Raw genomic sequence first — 13,310 nt, forward strand, 5'->3', positions numbered from 1 at the left:
AGTGAAATGTATTCCAATCTGAACAACCTCAAGTGTAACTGAGCTGTCAGCCACTGCAAAGTACTGTAGCTTTACAACATTGAACTCAAGCAGTTTGTGTTCAGCTGTGCCTTCTTGCAACACAAACCTACAAAATGAGTGTGTCATAGTAAAGGTAGGCTTAATGGGTGTACTGTGGAGTTTTCTTTAAACAAATATAAGTAATGTTGACACAGTGTTACTCACCAAAATGTATTGTGTTTTACCTTGACTTCTAACAAAATTGCATGCATTCCCGTCCTCAATAAACATTTGCAGAGCTAATTTTTTTTTTAAAGCTACATTGTTAGCATCAGTGTTGTTTTCTATCCAGCAGTCTTCTTCCCTGCCTTTGCTGGAGCATTGCTGCATGTATTGGCTTATTAGTGCCACCTGTCGATTAGTAGAATAGTTTGAAACCATTGGTAGGAATGTGTATCACGCACCTGCACATGTGCTTCCTCGTGCATCCTCATCCGTGTGTATAAAACAAACATAACCAGAACATCTCCATGAGAGCCACTCATTAAAAAAATTGTTTCATAGTGCTACTAGAGGTCAAAAAATACACAGGGTCCTTAAAGGGATATTTCACCGTTGGAAAGATGAATATATCTTTAAATTGGGTCACTTATGTAGTAGAAATGTGAATTTTTTCTAGGCCGAGAAAAGCCAGAAAATGTGTTTTTGGCTCATGTGGATGAAAGACACCAAATCCCAGAATGCACTTGCTTCGCTGCTTTAGAGTCCACTCCCAAGCCACGCCTACTGTTTACAGACAGACAGACAGACAGTGAGACAGTCAACTCAACTCAAGTGTGTTTCATTGTCATTTCAACCATATACACGAAACAACGTTTCACCGTGGCTCAAGTGGTGTTACACATTTAAAATATATAAAAATGACATTATATAAAAATGACATACGAAACAGGCTACGTTTAGCGCACACACATTATAGGCGTAAAGTTCAGCTAACGCATACTAGCATTAGCGCTTGGTGGGCTGTAAACACAGAGTATAAACACAGCCGTAAATTTGCGTGGAATGTAGCATGGTCGGCATTTAACAGTCACAAACTCCACCAGCAGTTAGCAGTTAGTTGGATACAAGCACCCCATTTCTGCACCAGTCCGTGTTAACACAGCCCACCTCCACTAGTCAGAGCAGCCGGCCTGGTAGCTGGATAGTCCGGTACACTGTTGTTCAGCCATGTTTCCACAACAACAAAAACAGCAGTCTGAACTCACGTTGGGAGTTTCGTTGAAGTTGGATGTAGTCCAGTTTGTTGTCTAATGAGCGGACACTTGCAAGCAGGATTGATGGAACAGGTGGCTGGCTAGCGTTAGCTTTCCACCTAGCTGCTTTCCACTCCTGCACACCGCTGTCGAGGTCCCTTTCCCCGGCTAGCGGTATCGGGCGACACCGCAGGCTGAGGTGCTGGTCTCCGTAGCAGGTGAAGCTCGCATAGTGTGTTGAGTATTTCGTCTATAATAAGTGTCCTGTATATTCTCCAATCTGTACCAATGTATCCCGGTGGTACACATGTGCGGTAGTTTGAACGCGCATAATTGTTGTAAAAGTTTTCTGCTGAAAAGACGGAGCTCCCTGTTAGCGAAGCTTCAAGATGGCTGACACTCGTTTTGCTTCGGCAAGCTTCGGGTAAAGATGACAGTCCAACCCACTATGGGTGGGTTGAAAACATGCAGAAGTAGCTCCTACTACTGGCTGTAGTCTATTGCCTCTGGGCAAAAAATCTTCCGATGACGCAAAAATCGTCGTTTTCCGTCATCGGAAGATTTTTTCCAGACCCACCATACAGAGATCTCTCGTCTCAGGGGGACATGAGAGAGGGAAGCACGGTCATTCGAAAATACTACAGTGTTTTTACTGATACAAAGCTTAATGCTAAATCGGTGAAGTATTGTTAAGTATATGGATTAGTATTAGTTAAGTATTGCTGTAGTCCCATTGACAACAGAGAGAGTGAAAACATTTTTCCTACTGCAAGATAGTCATCTGCTGTTTTGTTGACTTAAGGGAGAGGAAAGGCAGGAGCAGAGCAAAGCAGCCTGGGTAACATGTTCCCATGAGAACCACTCAGTTCACCCCAGCTGACTGAATTTGAGTACATTAGGTTTGTACACTTCTTTATAAGGGGTGGAAAATGAGGATATTGTCATCTAGCAGAGACAGTTGTTTGAAGCCTAGTTCTATCTCATGACATTCAACAGCTGGAGGTGATTTCACTATTCTCCTGTCTGGTTGGTGCATATTTCGGTCCGTGTTGTTGTTACAGGCCACCTCTGTTTTTGCCCCCCTAAAAGCCGTTGGTAAAGGAAGCTGCTTAAGTGGCTTTTCAGCTATGCTTTTATAAACAATGGAACATAGGAAAACATTCACCCTTTTTGTGGAGATTAAAACATTTTTTTTTAGTTATTATGGCAAGTCCCTGCATGACACACATATGAATAGGTTGGCTTATTGATGAGTTTTGTACCAAGATGGCAGGACAAAACAGAGCCCAGTGAATGAGTAATTTATTACAAAGAACTTTGAAGCTTGAGTCCTTCCATCAGTGGTTAGTCAGCATTAAAGACATGGTTTATAATAAAACACATGTAAATCAAAGGAAATGCAATGAAAACATTTGGCAGATCTTATCAGAGCTTATTTAACCATGTGGTCAAATTTAATAAGAGAGAGGCAAAGCGTTATTTCATATCAAGTCTTTCCTAAAAATAGAATTTAAAAATCTGGCTTCACCTCGTCCAACAATAGTATACGTTGACTGGGTTCTTAGTCTTGAATCTACCAATTTGTTTGTGTGTTTTCTAGGTCTTCCTGAGCAATATTACAGTTTAACCTGGTTCCTCAGTCCTATCCTGGGTCTCCTCTTCACACCTGTGATTGGCTCAGCCAGTGACCGATGTACTCTGCGATGGGGCCGGAGAAGACCATTCATTCTGGCCCTGTGTGTAGGTGTGCTGCTGGGAGTGGCGCTGTTCTTAAATGGATCATTAATAGGTGAGTAGAAAGTTTCAAAGGAGATCACCACTTAAAAATTATAATAATTACTCTTTAACAGGAATGGTATGGGGAAATTAAGGTCTATTGTGTTTTTTTTTATTTAGTTTCTTTTTGTTTTATATCAGTGTTTGCTTTAGGATTTTTTTTAGCAGTGGGGGCAGGTCTGTCCCAACAGATTCAACTATGTTACTGTCTGTACAATAATCTTTGGCTCAATAAAAACATTCTGATAAAAAAAATGACTGAATCTGTATACATTTTGTGGTATTCTGTTAGGCCTTTCTGTTGGTGATAGTCCTAGCAGCCAGCCAATAGGCATAGTCCTCACTGTAGTTGGTGTGGTGGTGCTGGATTTCTGTGCCGATGCCTCTGAGGGACCAATCAGAGCTTACCTTCTTGATGTTGCTGACACTGACGAGCAAGATATGGCCCTAAATATTCATGCTTTCTCGGCTGGTAAGACAACATGCATGTATGGACACACACACACACACACACACACACACACACACACACACACACACACACACACACACACACACACACACACTGTCCACATACACCTGTTTAAATATCAGCTATTTAATAACGCATATAAGTAGTACACAGCGAACAAAGCGACTTTGAGTCCTTGAAAAGCGCTATACAAATTCAATTTATTATGATTATTATTATTATTATTACATATACATCGTCACATATACATTGTCGTTCATATACAAATTATTTGACACCTTTCTCAGAATGTGAGTTTTAAAAATGTTTCACACACATAGGCAGTGTAGTTTCAGAAGCTGCTTGTACTTGTCCTTGTTTCTTAGACTTTGCACAATAATTGACTTGTTTCTGTGTGTATACCTGTCTCTTCAGGGCTCGGCGGAGCAGTGGGCTACATGCTAGGTGGTCTAGACTGGACTGGCACAGCTCTGGGCCGAGCATTTAAATCACAGGAACAGGTCCTCTTCATGTTTGCAGGCATCATCTTCATTATCTCTGTCACACTGCACATGCTCAGTATCCCTGAGCAACCTTTAGCTCCTTCCAATCAGCTTAAAGTCACAGGAAGTGGGGAGTCTACCAGCCAGTTGTCTTTCAGGGCCGTTGGTCACACTCCACCTTTACTTGATGTGATTGCAGAGGAGGATGCTTCAGCACGAGCTCCGTCCCGAGAGGGCAACAGATCAGATCCTGAGGAAGGAGAAATGGACTTCCTTGCTGTGGAGCGAGTGCGGAGTAAAAGTGATTCAGTCTTAGCCATGCCAGATGCCACAATTGAGTTGGATTCTGACCTCGACCCAGATACACAATTTTTCCAGCCAGAGGTGCATCGCTTGCAGCGAGAGCTAGAAGATGATTATAAGCCATCAGACCACAGTATTGGGCCTTCGTCTACTTCCGGTGGACCACCCGCCCTTACTGATGGGATGGTGGTCTTAGAGCCTACAAATCCAGCTTGGCCTGAGCTTAGGGGTCCAACAAACGGCCCTCCTTCTCTCCTTCAGATCAGTTCTGGCTCAGAGGACTCACATCTGAAAACACAGGTGAAATCAGCTGCTACAGTGGCAGATATTATTTGTCTTGGCATGCAGTTACATTGCCAGAACAATGTTAATGTTACGGGTAGCTTGTGATCAATAGAATGTGATTATTTTCCCTTTTTTCAATAGGCAATATATGGAACTTTTTAGAGACAGAAAACTTCTGTACTGGGTTTCAGATATGTTGTCCCATGTCTTCAGTTTCCCTTTGTGCTTTTTAATATATACGTCTGTGCTTCTCTCCTGTCCCAGCAGGTCAAGGCTGTCAATGGTGTCAATGCTGGCTTGTCCACTTCTGACCACTCCAATGAAATGAAAAGCCATGCCTCCAGTAGGCTGCCGAGCCGGCCCTCCAACACCTTAGTTTCATCACGACCACACCCACACACCTTCTACAGACAGGTACCATTGCATTTACCAGTTTTTGAATTACTTTCTGTAATAGTAATTTTACAAATGTGAAAAAGCTGATGTTGGACTTTTTCTCTTTAGCCCTCCTTCACTTTCTCCTACTATGGACGAGTGGGATCACAGCGCTATCGACTGCGAAGGACAGCACCATCAAGCCCTCGGCCGATTACCACCTCCCAAAGTTTGAATGACCTGAGTAAACTCCAGCGGTGTGGGGACAGGCGGGAGTTGCAGCTGTCAGCTAGCAGTCTGTCATCTGAGGGCTCCAGCAGTGAGGGAGGACCAGACAAGGGTACAACTGTTCGACTGCTCTGGTTATCCATGTTGAAGGTGAAGTAAATTGCAAATGTACTATTAATATATGTAATATTGATGTATTTTTTTCTCCTATTTTACTATTGCACTGCATCACATTTACAACAATTTAAGGTCTACTGATGCAGATTAACAAACCAAACTTTTTTTTGCGGAATTCCTTATTCATGTCAAGTCTTCATTGTTTCATTTCTGTCCTCTGTAGATGCCTAGGCAGCTGTGGAGATTGTGTGTGTGTCACCTCCTCACATGGTTCTCCATTATAGCTGAAGCTGTGTTTTACACCGATTTTATGGGGCAAGTCATCTACCACGGAGACCCCACGGTACACGCACACACACACACACACACACACACACACACACACACTTGTGTGTCTTATTGTTTAAAGACAATTGTGACTGCATTTTGTGGGCTGCTGTCATTATAGATGTAATGTAATTTATTTTAATTGGTTAACAATTGTATTTTAGGATGCCTATTGTCAGCTGGCCGGAGACTACAGCTGGAAATTAGCCGTAGAGGCTAAAGCTGCTCCTTTTATTGTACAGTTAATTAAGGGGGACTGTCCACAACATTATAAACTAATAAACTAAACTAAACTACCATGGAGACCACATAGTAGAGGGACACAGACAAATAAACCCAGCATGCTACACAAAGTCATGTATGCTAAATATTTACATGTTTACAAGTCTACAATTACATTGCCAAAATTATTATGCTTTTTTCAGGCACCAGCCAATTCCACAGAGCTACTTAACTATCACAAAGGAGTACAGATGGGCTGCTGGGGACTGGTGGTCTATGCTGCTACTGCTGCTGTCTGCTCTGGTAAAACACAAACACTGTTTGCATTTTAATGCCTCCGCGCTAGCAACAGCCGTGGCCGGAGGCACATACGTCTGTCTGTCCAGGTCAACTTCACTGCGAAATCATAATGTTCTACAAAAATGCTTTATTGGCAATTATTCAACGCCATAACTCAGGAACAGAAGGGGAGATTGTGATCATATTTCACATTTGGTCAGATACTGAATTGGTGATACTAATCTGCCCACCTTGAACCTGTGGTGATTGTATAGATCTTCTGGGCTGCCTGGTTGAAGATGTGTGTGAAGCATCCACATTTTGTCAAAAAATACACTTCATACCTTTTATTAAAGGTGCAATATGTAATACTGACAGCTAGTGTTTAAAATAGTTACTGCAGTACAAATTCAAAATACTGGAGAGAGTCGTCTCCCCCGCCCCCTCCTCCCCAGACTCGAAGTTCACGTTGGTTGCCAGGCTGATACCGGAGCATCCACAACAATGTTGCTAGACGCTTGTCTCACATAGCCAGACATTACTCCACAGCACAGCGGAGTAGCTAACGTTAGATGCTGGCTATATTGACAGTAATATAAGCCTGTGCTCACGTGGAGCTCTGTACCCAACTGACAGACACACTTTTTCGGCTTAGAATTACCGTAGGAACTGCTAAAAATCCCACAACCTCGCCATCCTCTCCACACGCCAGACAGACACACTTCCTCGGCTTAGAATCACGATAGGAACCGCTAAAAATACCACTACCTTGCCGTCCTTTTCCACCTAACTGAACACACTTTATTGGCTTAGAATTACGGCAACAATCGCTAAACACACTGCAAACTCAAGGTCCTCTCTTTCCGATTTACAGCCCCCCTCTCTTGGCTTCAAATAACTCACCGTTGTCAGCTACGGCTGCTGAACAGGCTACATGTTGTAAATAGCCGTGGCTGCTTGCCTAGTCCTCCGGTAACGTTAGCAGTTAACAGGGTTAGCATGGCGGCGTTAGCCAGGACCAGTCGGGATCACTTCACTGGCTGTGTTTCAGTTGTTTTTGCGAGTAACCAACTCGGATACTCTAGCTATATAATTCAATGTGAGTAGCTACATAAATGTTGAAATGACATAAAATGCCCGTCCCTAGTAGCTGTGATAAATTAGCCGGAAGCTAATGCTTACCTGTTCAGGAGGAAATTAGCCAACTCTGCGTCCTTTTGGGCTCTAAGCTGTCTCCATCTTTCAAATACATCTCCAATATTTACCCAGACGGGTTTGTTACGTCTCTGGTCACGCAACTATTATTTTGGCAACCCGGCCTGGCTGACAAACTGGGCAGTTGATAACAACAAACAGGCCAAAACACAAACAGAAATTCCGTCACAGAACGGAAATTTCAAAAGGAGAATTGCTGGCATTAGCATTGTTGTCAGAAAAGATAGTATTTCAACTTAGCATGTTTCCTTAATATCTGATGACGCATTGGGGTCATTTTTTGATTTATTACAGTAAATATATTACATATTGGACCTTTAAATTACTTCTCCCTGTCTTCACTACATGTATTATATGAGTCTGGACAGACATGGATGTAAACTGCAACTTGACTGGTTGGCAGAGGCATACAACCGCAAGGCGGTAATTCTGTTTTATTTAAATTTAAATCTCTGTATATACTGCTGTATTTACATACAAAAGAAGTGGTCAGTGATACAATTAAACTTTTCCCCTCCATTTTCTAACCTGCTTCACTATGCTGTCTTCAATAATTGATATTTCTCTGCCTCCCTCTTTCCATCTCTCCACTCAGCAATCCTTCAAAAGTACCTGGATAATTTTGATCTGAGCATTAAGATTGTCTACATTGTTGGAACTCTGGGATTCTCAATAGGTCAGTTGCTACAACAGAGTAAACCGCTGACAATAATAGAGTAAAGCACAGTGGATTTGGGAGCAGTTGCATATTGTCTTAATGGGTATGCAGAATAAATTGAAATACAATGTATTTAAATAGCTTTCATCTCTCTAACCTTAGGAACTGCTGTTATGGCAATCTTCCCTAATGTTTATGTTGCCATGGTGATGATCAGTAGCATGGGCATCATCTCCTTGAGTATCTCCTACTGTCCCTATGCATTACTCGGGCAGTACCATGAAATCAAAGAGGTATGTACACAAACAGACAATACACGTATTAGGGCTGCTCCCTCTTAGTCGATTAGTCGACTAATCGGTCGTTTTGGTCTTAGTCAACTAAGATTTCTTTAGTCGATTAGTCATGTTTTATGCTTTTTTCGTGCTGAATGACTTATTTCCAAGAAACGTACGAGCACATCTCTGGTAAACACAAGAATTAAAGTGGTGCTTTTGCATGACTCTTTGCGGAGAAACTCAGATTTACAGATCTGTCGATTAAATCAACTAATCGATTAGTCGATACAATTGAATGAGTGTTAGTCGACTAAGAATTTCTTCAATCGAGCACAGCCCTAACACGTATCCATGCACGCTTTCCCTACCTGGCAACACAAATACTGCATTTGGGGGGGGGTTAGTCAATGTCCTCATTTAGGATCCTAGTGGCCTGAGGGTAGAAGCTCCTCCTCAGCCTCTCTGTGTATCCGACCTCAACAGGGAGAGCTTTTGCCTGGTTGATTTGGATCTTTAATGAATCTCCTAGCCTTTTTCTTGCAACGCCTGGTGTAAATATCCTAAAGGGTAGGGCACCGCCTATTGTGTGTTGAGCCAAAGGAACCACTCTTTGCAGGTTGTAAAATGTGTTTAGTTCACTTGCTATAGACACATCAGCACTTGCCAAGGAACAAGGGGTGAGCCTGTCATAGTCTTTAGACCTTGCCACATACTCTTGGGGTTGCCCTCCTAGAATTGTAGTTCCACTTTCTTCCCGTAGACCCATTTTGTGTCCTTTACTGCTCTTTTCACATTGTCAGCTGCTGCTTTATAATTCTCTATGTCTCCAAACTGTATTCCTAATTTGTAGGCGGCAGTGTGTGTGTGTTTATGGCATTGCAGATGGTTTTGGTAATTCATGGTTTCTGGTTGTGGAAGGATTTAATTGTAGTTTTGGGTACAGTTGCTTCTGTTGTGTTATAAATGAAATCTACCACAGTTTCAGTGAATCCGTTGATGTAATCAGTGACATAATATGCTTAATATGCGATTCTCCTTTACTGTTCCTCTCCTCAGTACATTCACCACAGTCCAGCAAACACTAGAAGAGGTTTTGGTATTGACTGCGCTATCTTATCCTGCCAGGTGAGCATTGATACTTTTTTCTCCATCACCTTTAGACATGTAAGATTTTGCTGTTGATAAAGCAACACCCAAACAGATCACAGTGATTCTTGGTCTTTTTTTTAACTGATCCAGACAGCATGGTTTAGGCTGTGAGCTAAATTAACTAATGTATTTATTCTAAATTTGTGTCATTTTCAGTTGCCTTCTACTTCTAGGGGTGTTGATACAAATCTATGGGAAACATGAGTTTCATTAAAGCGTATACTATTGTGTTGAATTATTATTTTTTCATTTCCAGGTCTATATCAGCCAGATTCTGGTTGCATCGGCCCTCGGCGCTGTGGTAGACGCAGTTGGCAGTGTGCGTGTCATTCCTGCAGTGGCCTCTGGGGGCGCCTTCCTTGGCTTCCTTACTGCCTGTTTCCTCGTTATTTATCCTGATATGGAGCCCACCAGCTTAGAGAAGGGCTTGGTGGGTTTACCTGGAGATTCAGACCCAAATGGAGGAAGGACCAGTGACCAGAGATTGGCTCTGCTGAGTCTCACAGATGGAGATAGTCTAAAGAGGACAGACAATTAATGACTCTGTTTAGGTTTCTTCTCACTAAGCACAGGCCACAGCATGTGAGGGTTAAACCAAATGTCTGTTTTTTTCTGAAGAAGGAAAGAGGAAAAACATGGCAGAACAGTTGACTCCCATCTACAGATATCTGGGTGGGATGGATTTGGATGGATAATATATTTTTGGAGTAGAAGACTGATAAGAAGAAACAGTCTCTGGGCTGCTATGTTTGTCTTATTGCTACCTCAACCCTAAAAACAAATGGATGGCTAGATGGATGGAAGTAAGCCATTAAAACACAAAGAGACACGTACCAGTGACTTGGCGAGACTGTTGAAGCTCAGACTACTGAAACAAATATAAGCCTTTATTGCGAAAAACATAAATGGAAAGCACACAGAGCACTTTCTGTCTCACTCCTGAACAGTATTGTCACACAGATGCTGCGTAAAGTGTGATATTTTAATTCACAGAAGCTGCTCTATATACTGCTTAATGGACAATCATAGTGCTGCAAAATATGCACCTCTGCATTACATGTAGACTGAATATGTTAATATTTGTTCATGTCTGTTAATAGAATACCTTGATATTATATTGTTATTTTATAAATGCCAGAAAGTTTCCAAACTACAGGTAAAGCATTCAACGTTTGTTGCAGACATAACAGTTCCTACACTTTTTATTCACATTTATGATTTTGGTTACATAGCAAGCTAGTGTGCAGTTAGAAGTGCCCTTTTATGATGATTTGATAACTCTTGCCTGTACTGAAAATGACAAAAATTCTGAAAGAAACATTTTATCATAATGTAGTTAAGAAATTAAACCAGCAGCTGTGACAATGTATTTTTGGCACTATGGTTAAGTCTGCAGATGGATCTGTTATCCACGTTCCTTTATTCAAATTACAAACCAATTGCAGTGCAAAGTGTTTCTCAATGAAGACAGATTTTGCATTGCAACTACTGTAAATATACACTGTAAATGGTAGTGTATCATCTCTCAAATTTGACCTCAAGTAGTGTTATGCTTCAGTGTGATTTGTATTAGATGATGGCATTTGTTTTGTTTTCTATTGAAAAAAAGTGTTTTGAAATATACATTCCAAATACAGGTGACATAGTTGGATAGAAATGCTCTGATGTTAAAGGGGATTGCAGTTTTTGTTTTTACTTTGTATTAGAAGCAAAATTACACTAGCCCACATTAGTTTAGTGTGCCACGCTCATCATTTGACAGCTGTGAAACTGTCCTACAGTAAGGACAAATAAGAAGATAAATACCTCCCATACTGCAAGGCTTCAGTTTACATCAGAATAACAAACATGAGAGGTAGCACAGAGTCTGTGGAGGAGTATTGTGAACATGTAGCAGCATGCAAGACAATGTTTAACATACTCCCTACTCCTCACACTTTAACATATTGGCAGTGTCATAAACGGAGTGCAGTATACTAAGTTTAATAAGCTATACAGACCTATGCCAGTCCTAATTGGACAGCATAGTATGTCCTTTTTGAAGGCTTATCTTCAGTAGAACTCCATCACTCTGAATATTAGACTTGGTGCAAATGCCCAGAGCAGCCTTAAGTTTCACTAATAAGAGCTTTATTTCTTTAATTGTGGAGGTTTACATGGTCTGAAACTGTTTCAGAAACCTGTAATGCTGCATGTTGAATAGTAGAGAGGACCGCTTCTATGCAAGGCCAACAACTGATCTTTGCAAATTTGCAACCATTACCAAGTGAACCTTAAAGAAAAGCACAGGACCTTCTCATTCACTTTCCTCCTTAAAGGATTGTTCAAGTCAGAGTGAAAACAGCACAAGCATGAAAGGTGTCTATCGTTGTTGCAACCTTGAGGCTTTACTTTGTTTATGGGCAATGCCAACACTGTATTTGTTGTTTTGGACCTTGTATCCTGGCAGCTTTGCCATTGCTTTGCCTGTCATGTCAGAAAAGTGTCTTCTATGGTGTGATTGCTTTCACTGAGGACTTAAGGCCTCCTTATTTACAAGCACTACAAAGGGATCAATCTGTGGATTTTTGCATGAGATATTGAAGGGAAAGTGTTGAGAGAACTAATGCAAAATGATATAAACAATCACTAATATCCCTGTAAATAATGCAGAGATTCTGCTTGTGTGTGACATGGGCTGTGTGCCATTGTGTTCCTTGGGAATTGTACTGGGCCTGTTTTTTAAAAAGCACCTGTTGACAAGAGGTTAGGGTATATAATATTGTTAGTTTTTGGAGCTATATATTTTGCTAGTATGTTTTCCAAGCAATATGAGGTACTTATTCTTTGTTAATCAAAATAGAACAGTCATGGGATCTGTAGACACGTTAAAACGTTATTTTTCACTTTTCTATCAGAGGACCAGTAAACAGGCAGGTTAACCAAATCCTCTTTTTTACATACAGCTTTGATGCCTTTTACATTAACTTAGTTCAATGAGTAATTTCACTTTAGCTGGTCTAAATGTTTCAGAGATGTTTCCATCTTACGAAGAAGCTTTTCTTGGGGAATAACTCCATTTTTAGTGCCAAACTACTGTAGAAGAACAGTTTCTTGGAACAGGCCCCCTGCTTATTGAAATTGTTTTGATTTTATACAAATGTTAATAATTTATGAATGATATATTTTATGTTTTGGTTTGATTTTGTGATTTTGGTTCTTTTTTGCTGCTGCTGGCAGACTTGTACAATGTAGACAAGGTATTTTTGTACCAATTATTTAAAAAAAATACAATGATTGCACCTTCACTTGTGTCTGTGTTTGTATGACAATTGCTCACACATGCTACTGTATTTCAACATGAATACTATGATATGACTATGATAAAGAATGTACATGTTATTTTCACACATTATTTTATTTTGAATCTGTCACTATCTAGTACTCACACAGGTGTCTCCTTAAGCTGAAAACCAAATTAGATCATTAAGACAAGAGTTTGGTTTTATCAGGTGACATCATTTTAAAGTGACTGTCAATTAGTAAGTTCCACATAGGCTCCAATATTCTTTTTTAGAGATATTAGCACTGTATGAGTGTTTCAATGTGGAGCTTACAGCTGCTAACGCCTATTTTATTATAATTTAAATAATTTGACTTAACGTGTTAGCCACTTAAGTTTTCAATGCAGACTTACTTTCCAAATTATGCAAGACACTGTACACCCTAATTATGATATTACAAATGTATAAGTAACAACCAATATCTTGGAGGCTACTGGGTCTTTTATTATTCTATAGATGATATGCTTTGTATGATATTGCATTGTGCTTCCTCAAACCATCAATGCGCATGTTAATAGCTACGTCCACACAGAAACAGGAAGTAGAGTGACAGGCGTAAACATTG

The 13,310-nt window shown here is 40.7% G+C and overlaps 1 protein-coding gene across 3 annotated transcripts in view; it reads left to right on the plus strand.

The window, feature by feature from the left end:
- slc45a4b (solute carrier family 45 member 4b) overlaps nt 1–12,709 on the plus strand; it is a 16,953-nt gene extending 4,244 nt beyond the window's left edge. For 2 of the 3 annotated variants that reach the window (XM_031299128.2, XM_031299127.2), the window contains exons 3-13: nt 2,857–3,045; nt 3,325–3,504; nt 3,919–4,589; nt 4,839–4,988; nt 5,079–5,327; nt 5,518–5,637; nt 6,047–6,146; nt 7,933–8,013; nt 8,158–8,288; nt 9,330–9,398; nt 9,679–12,709. In XM_031299128.2, coding sequence (XP_031154988.1) covers nt 2,857–3,045; nt 3,325–3,504; nt 3,919–4,589; nt 4,839–4,988; nt 5,079–5,327; nt 5,518–5,637; nt 6,047–6,146; nt 7,933–8,013; nt 8,158–8,288; nt 9,330–9,398; nt 9,679–9,960 — 2,222 coding nt within the window. In that variant the 3' untranslated portion in view covers nt 9,961–12,709. The remainder of the gene's footprint in view (nt 1–2,856; nt 3,046–3,324; nt 3,505–3,918; nt 4,590–4,838; nt 4,989–5,078; nt 5,328–5,517; nt 5,638–6,046; nt 6,147–7,932; nt 8,014–8,157; nt 8,289–9,329; nt 9,399–9,678) is intronic. The other variant, XM_031299129.2, reaches the window with a different exon arrangement.
- Nucleotides 12,710–13,310: the final 601 nt, after the last annotated feature.

The sequence above is a fragment of the Sander lucioperca genome, chromosome 10 (genome assembly GCF_008315115.2).
Source record: "Sander lucioperca isolate FBNREF2018 chromosome 10, SLUC_FBN_1.2, whole genome shotgun sequence".
Classification (NCBI taxonomy): Eukaryota; Metazoa; Chordata; class Actinopteri; order Perciformes; family Percidae; genus Sander; species Sander lucioperca.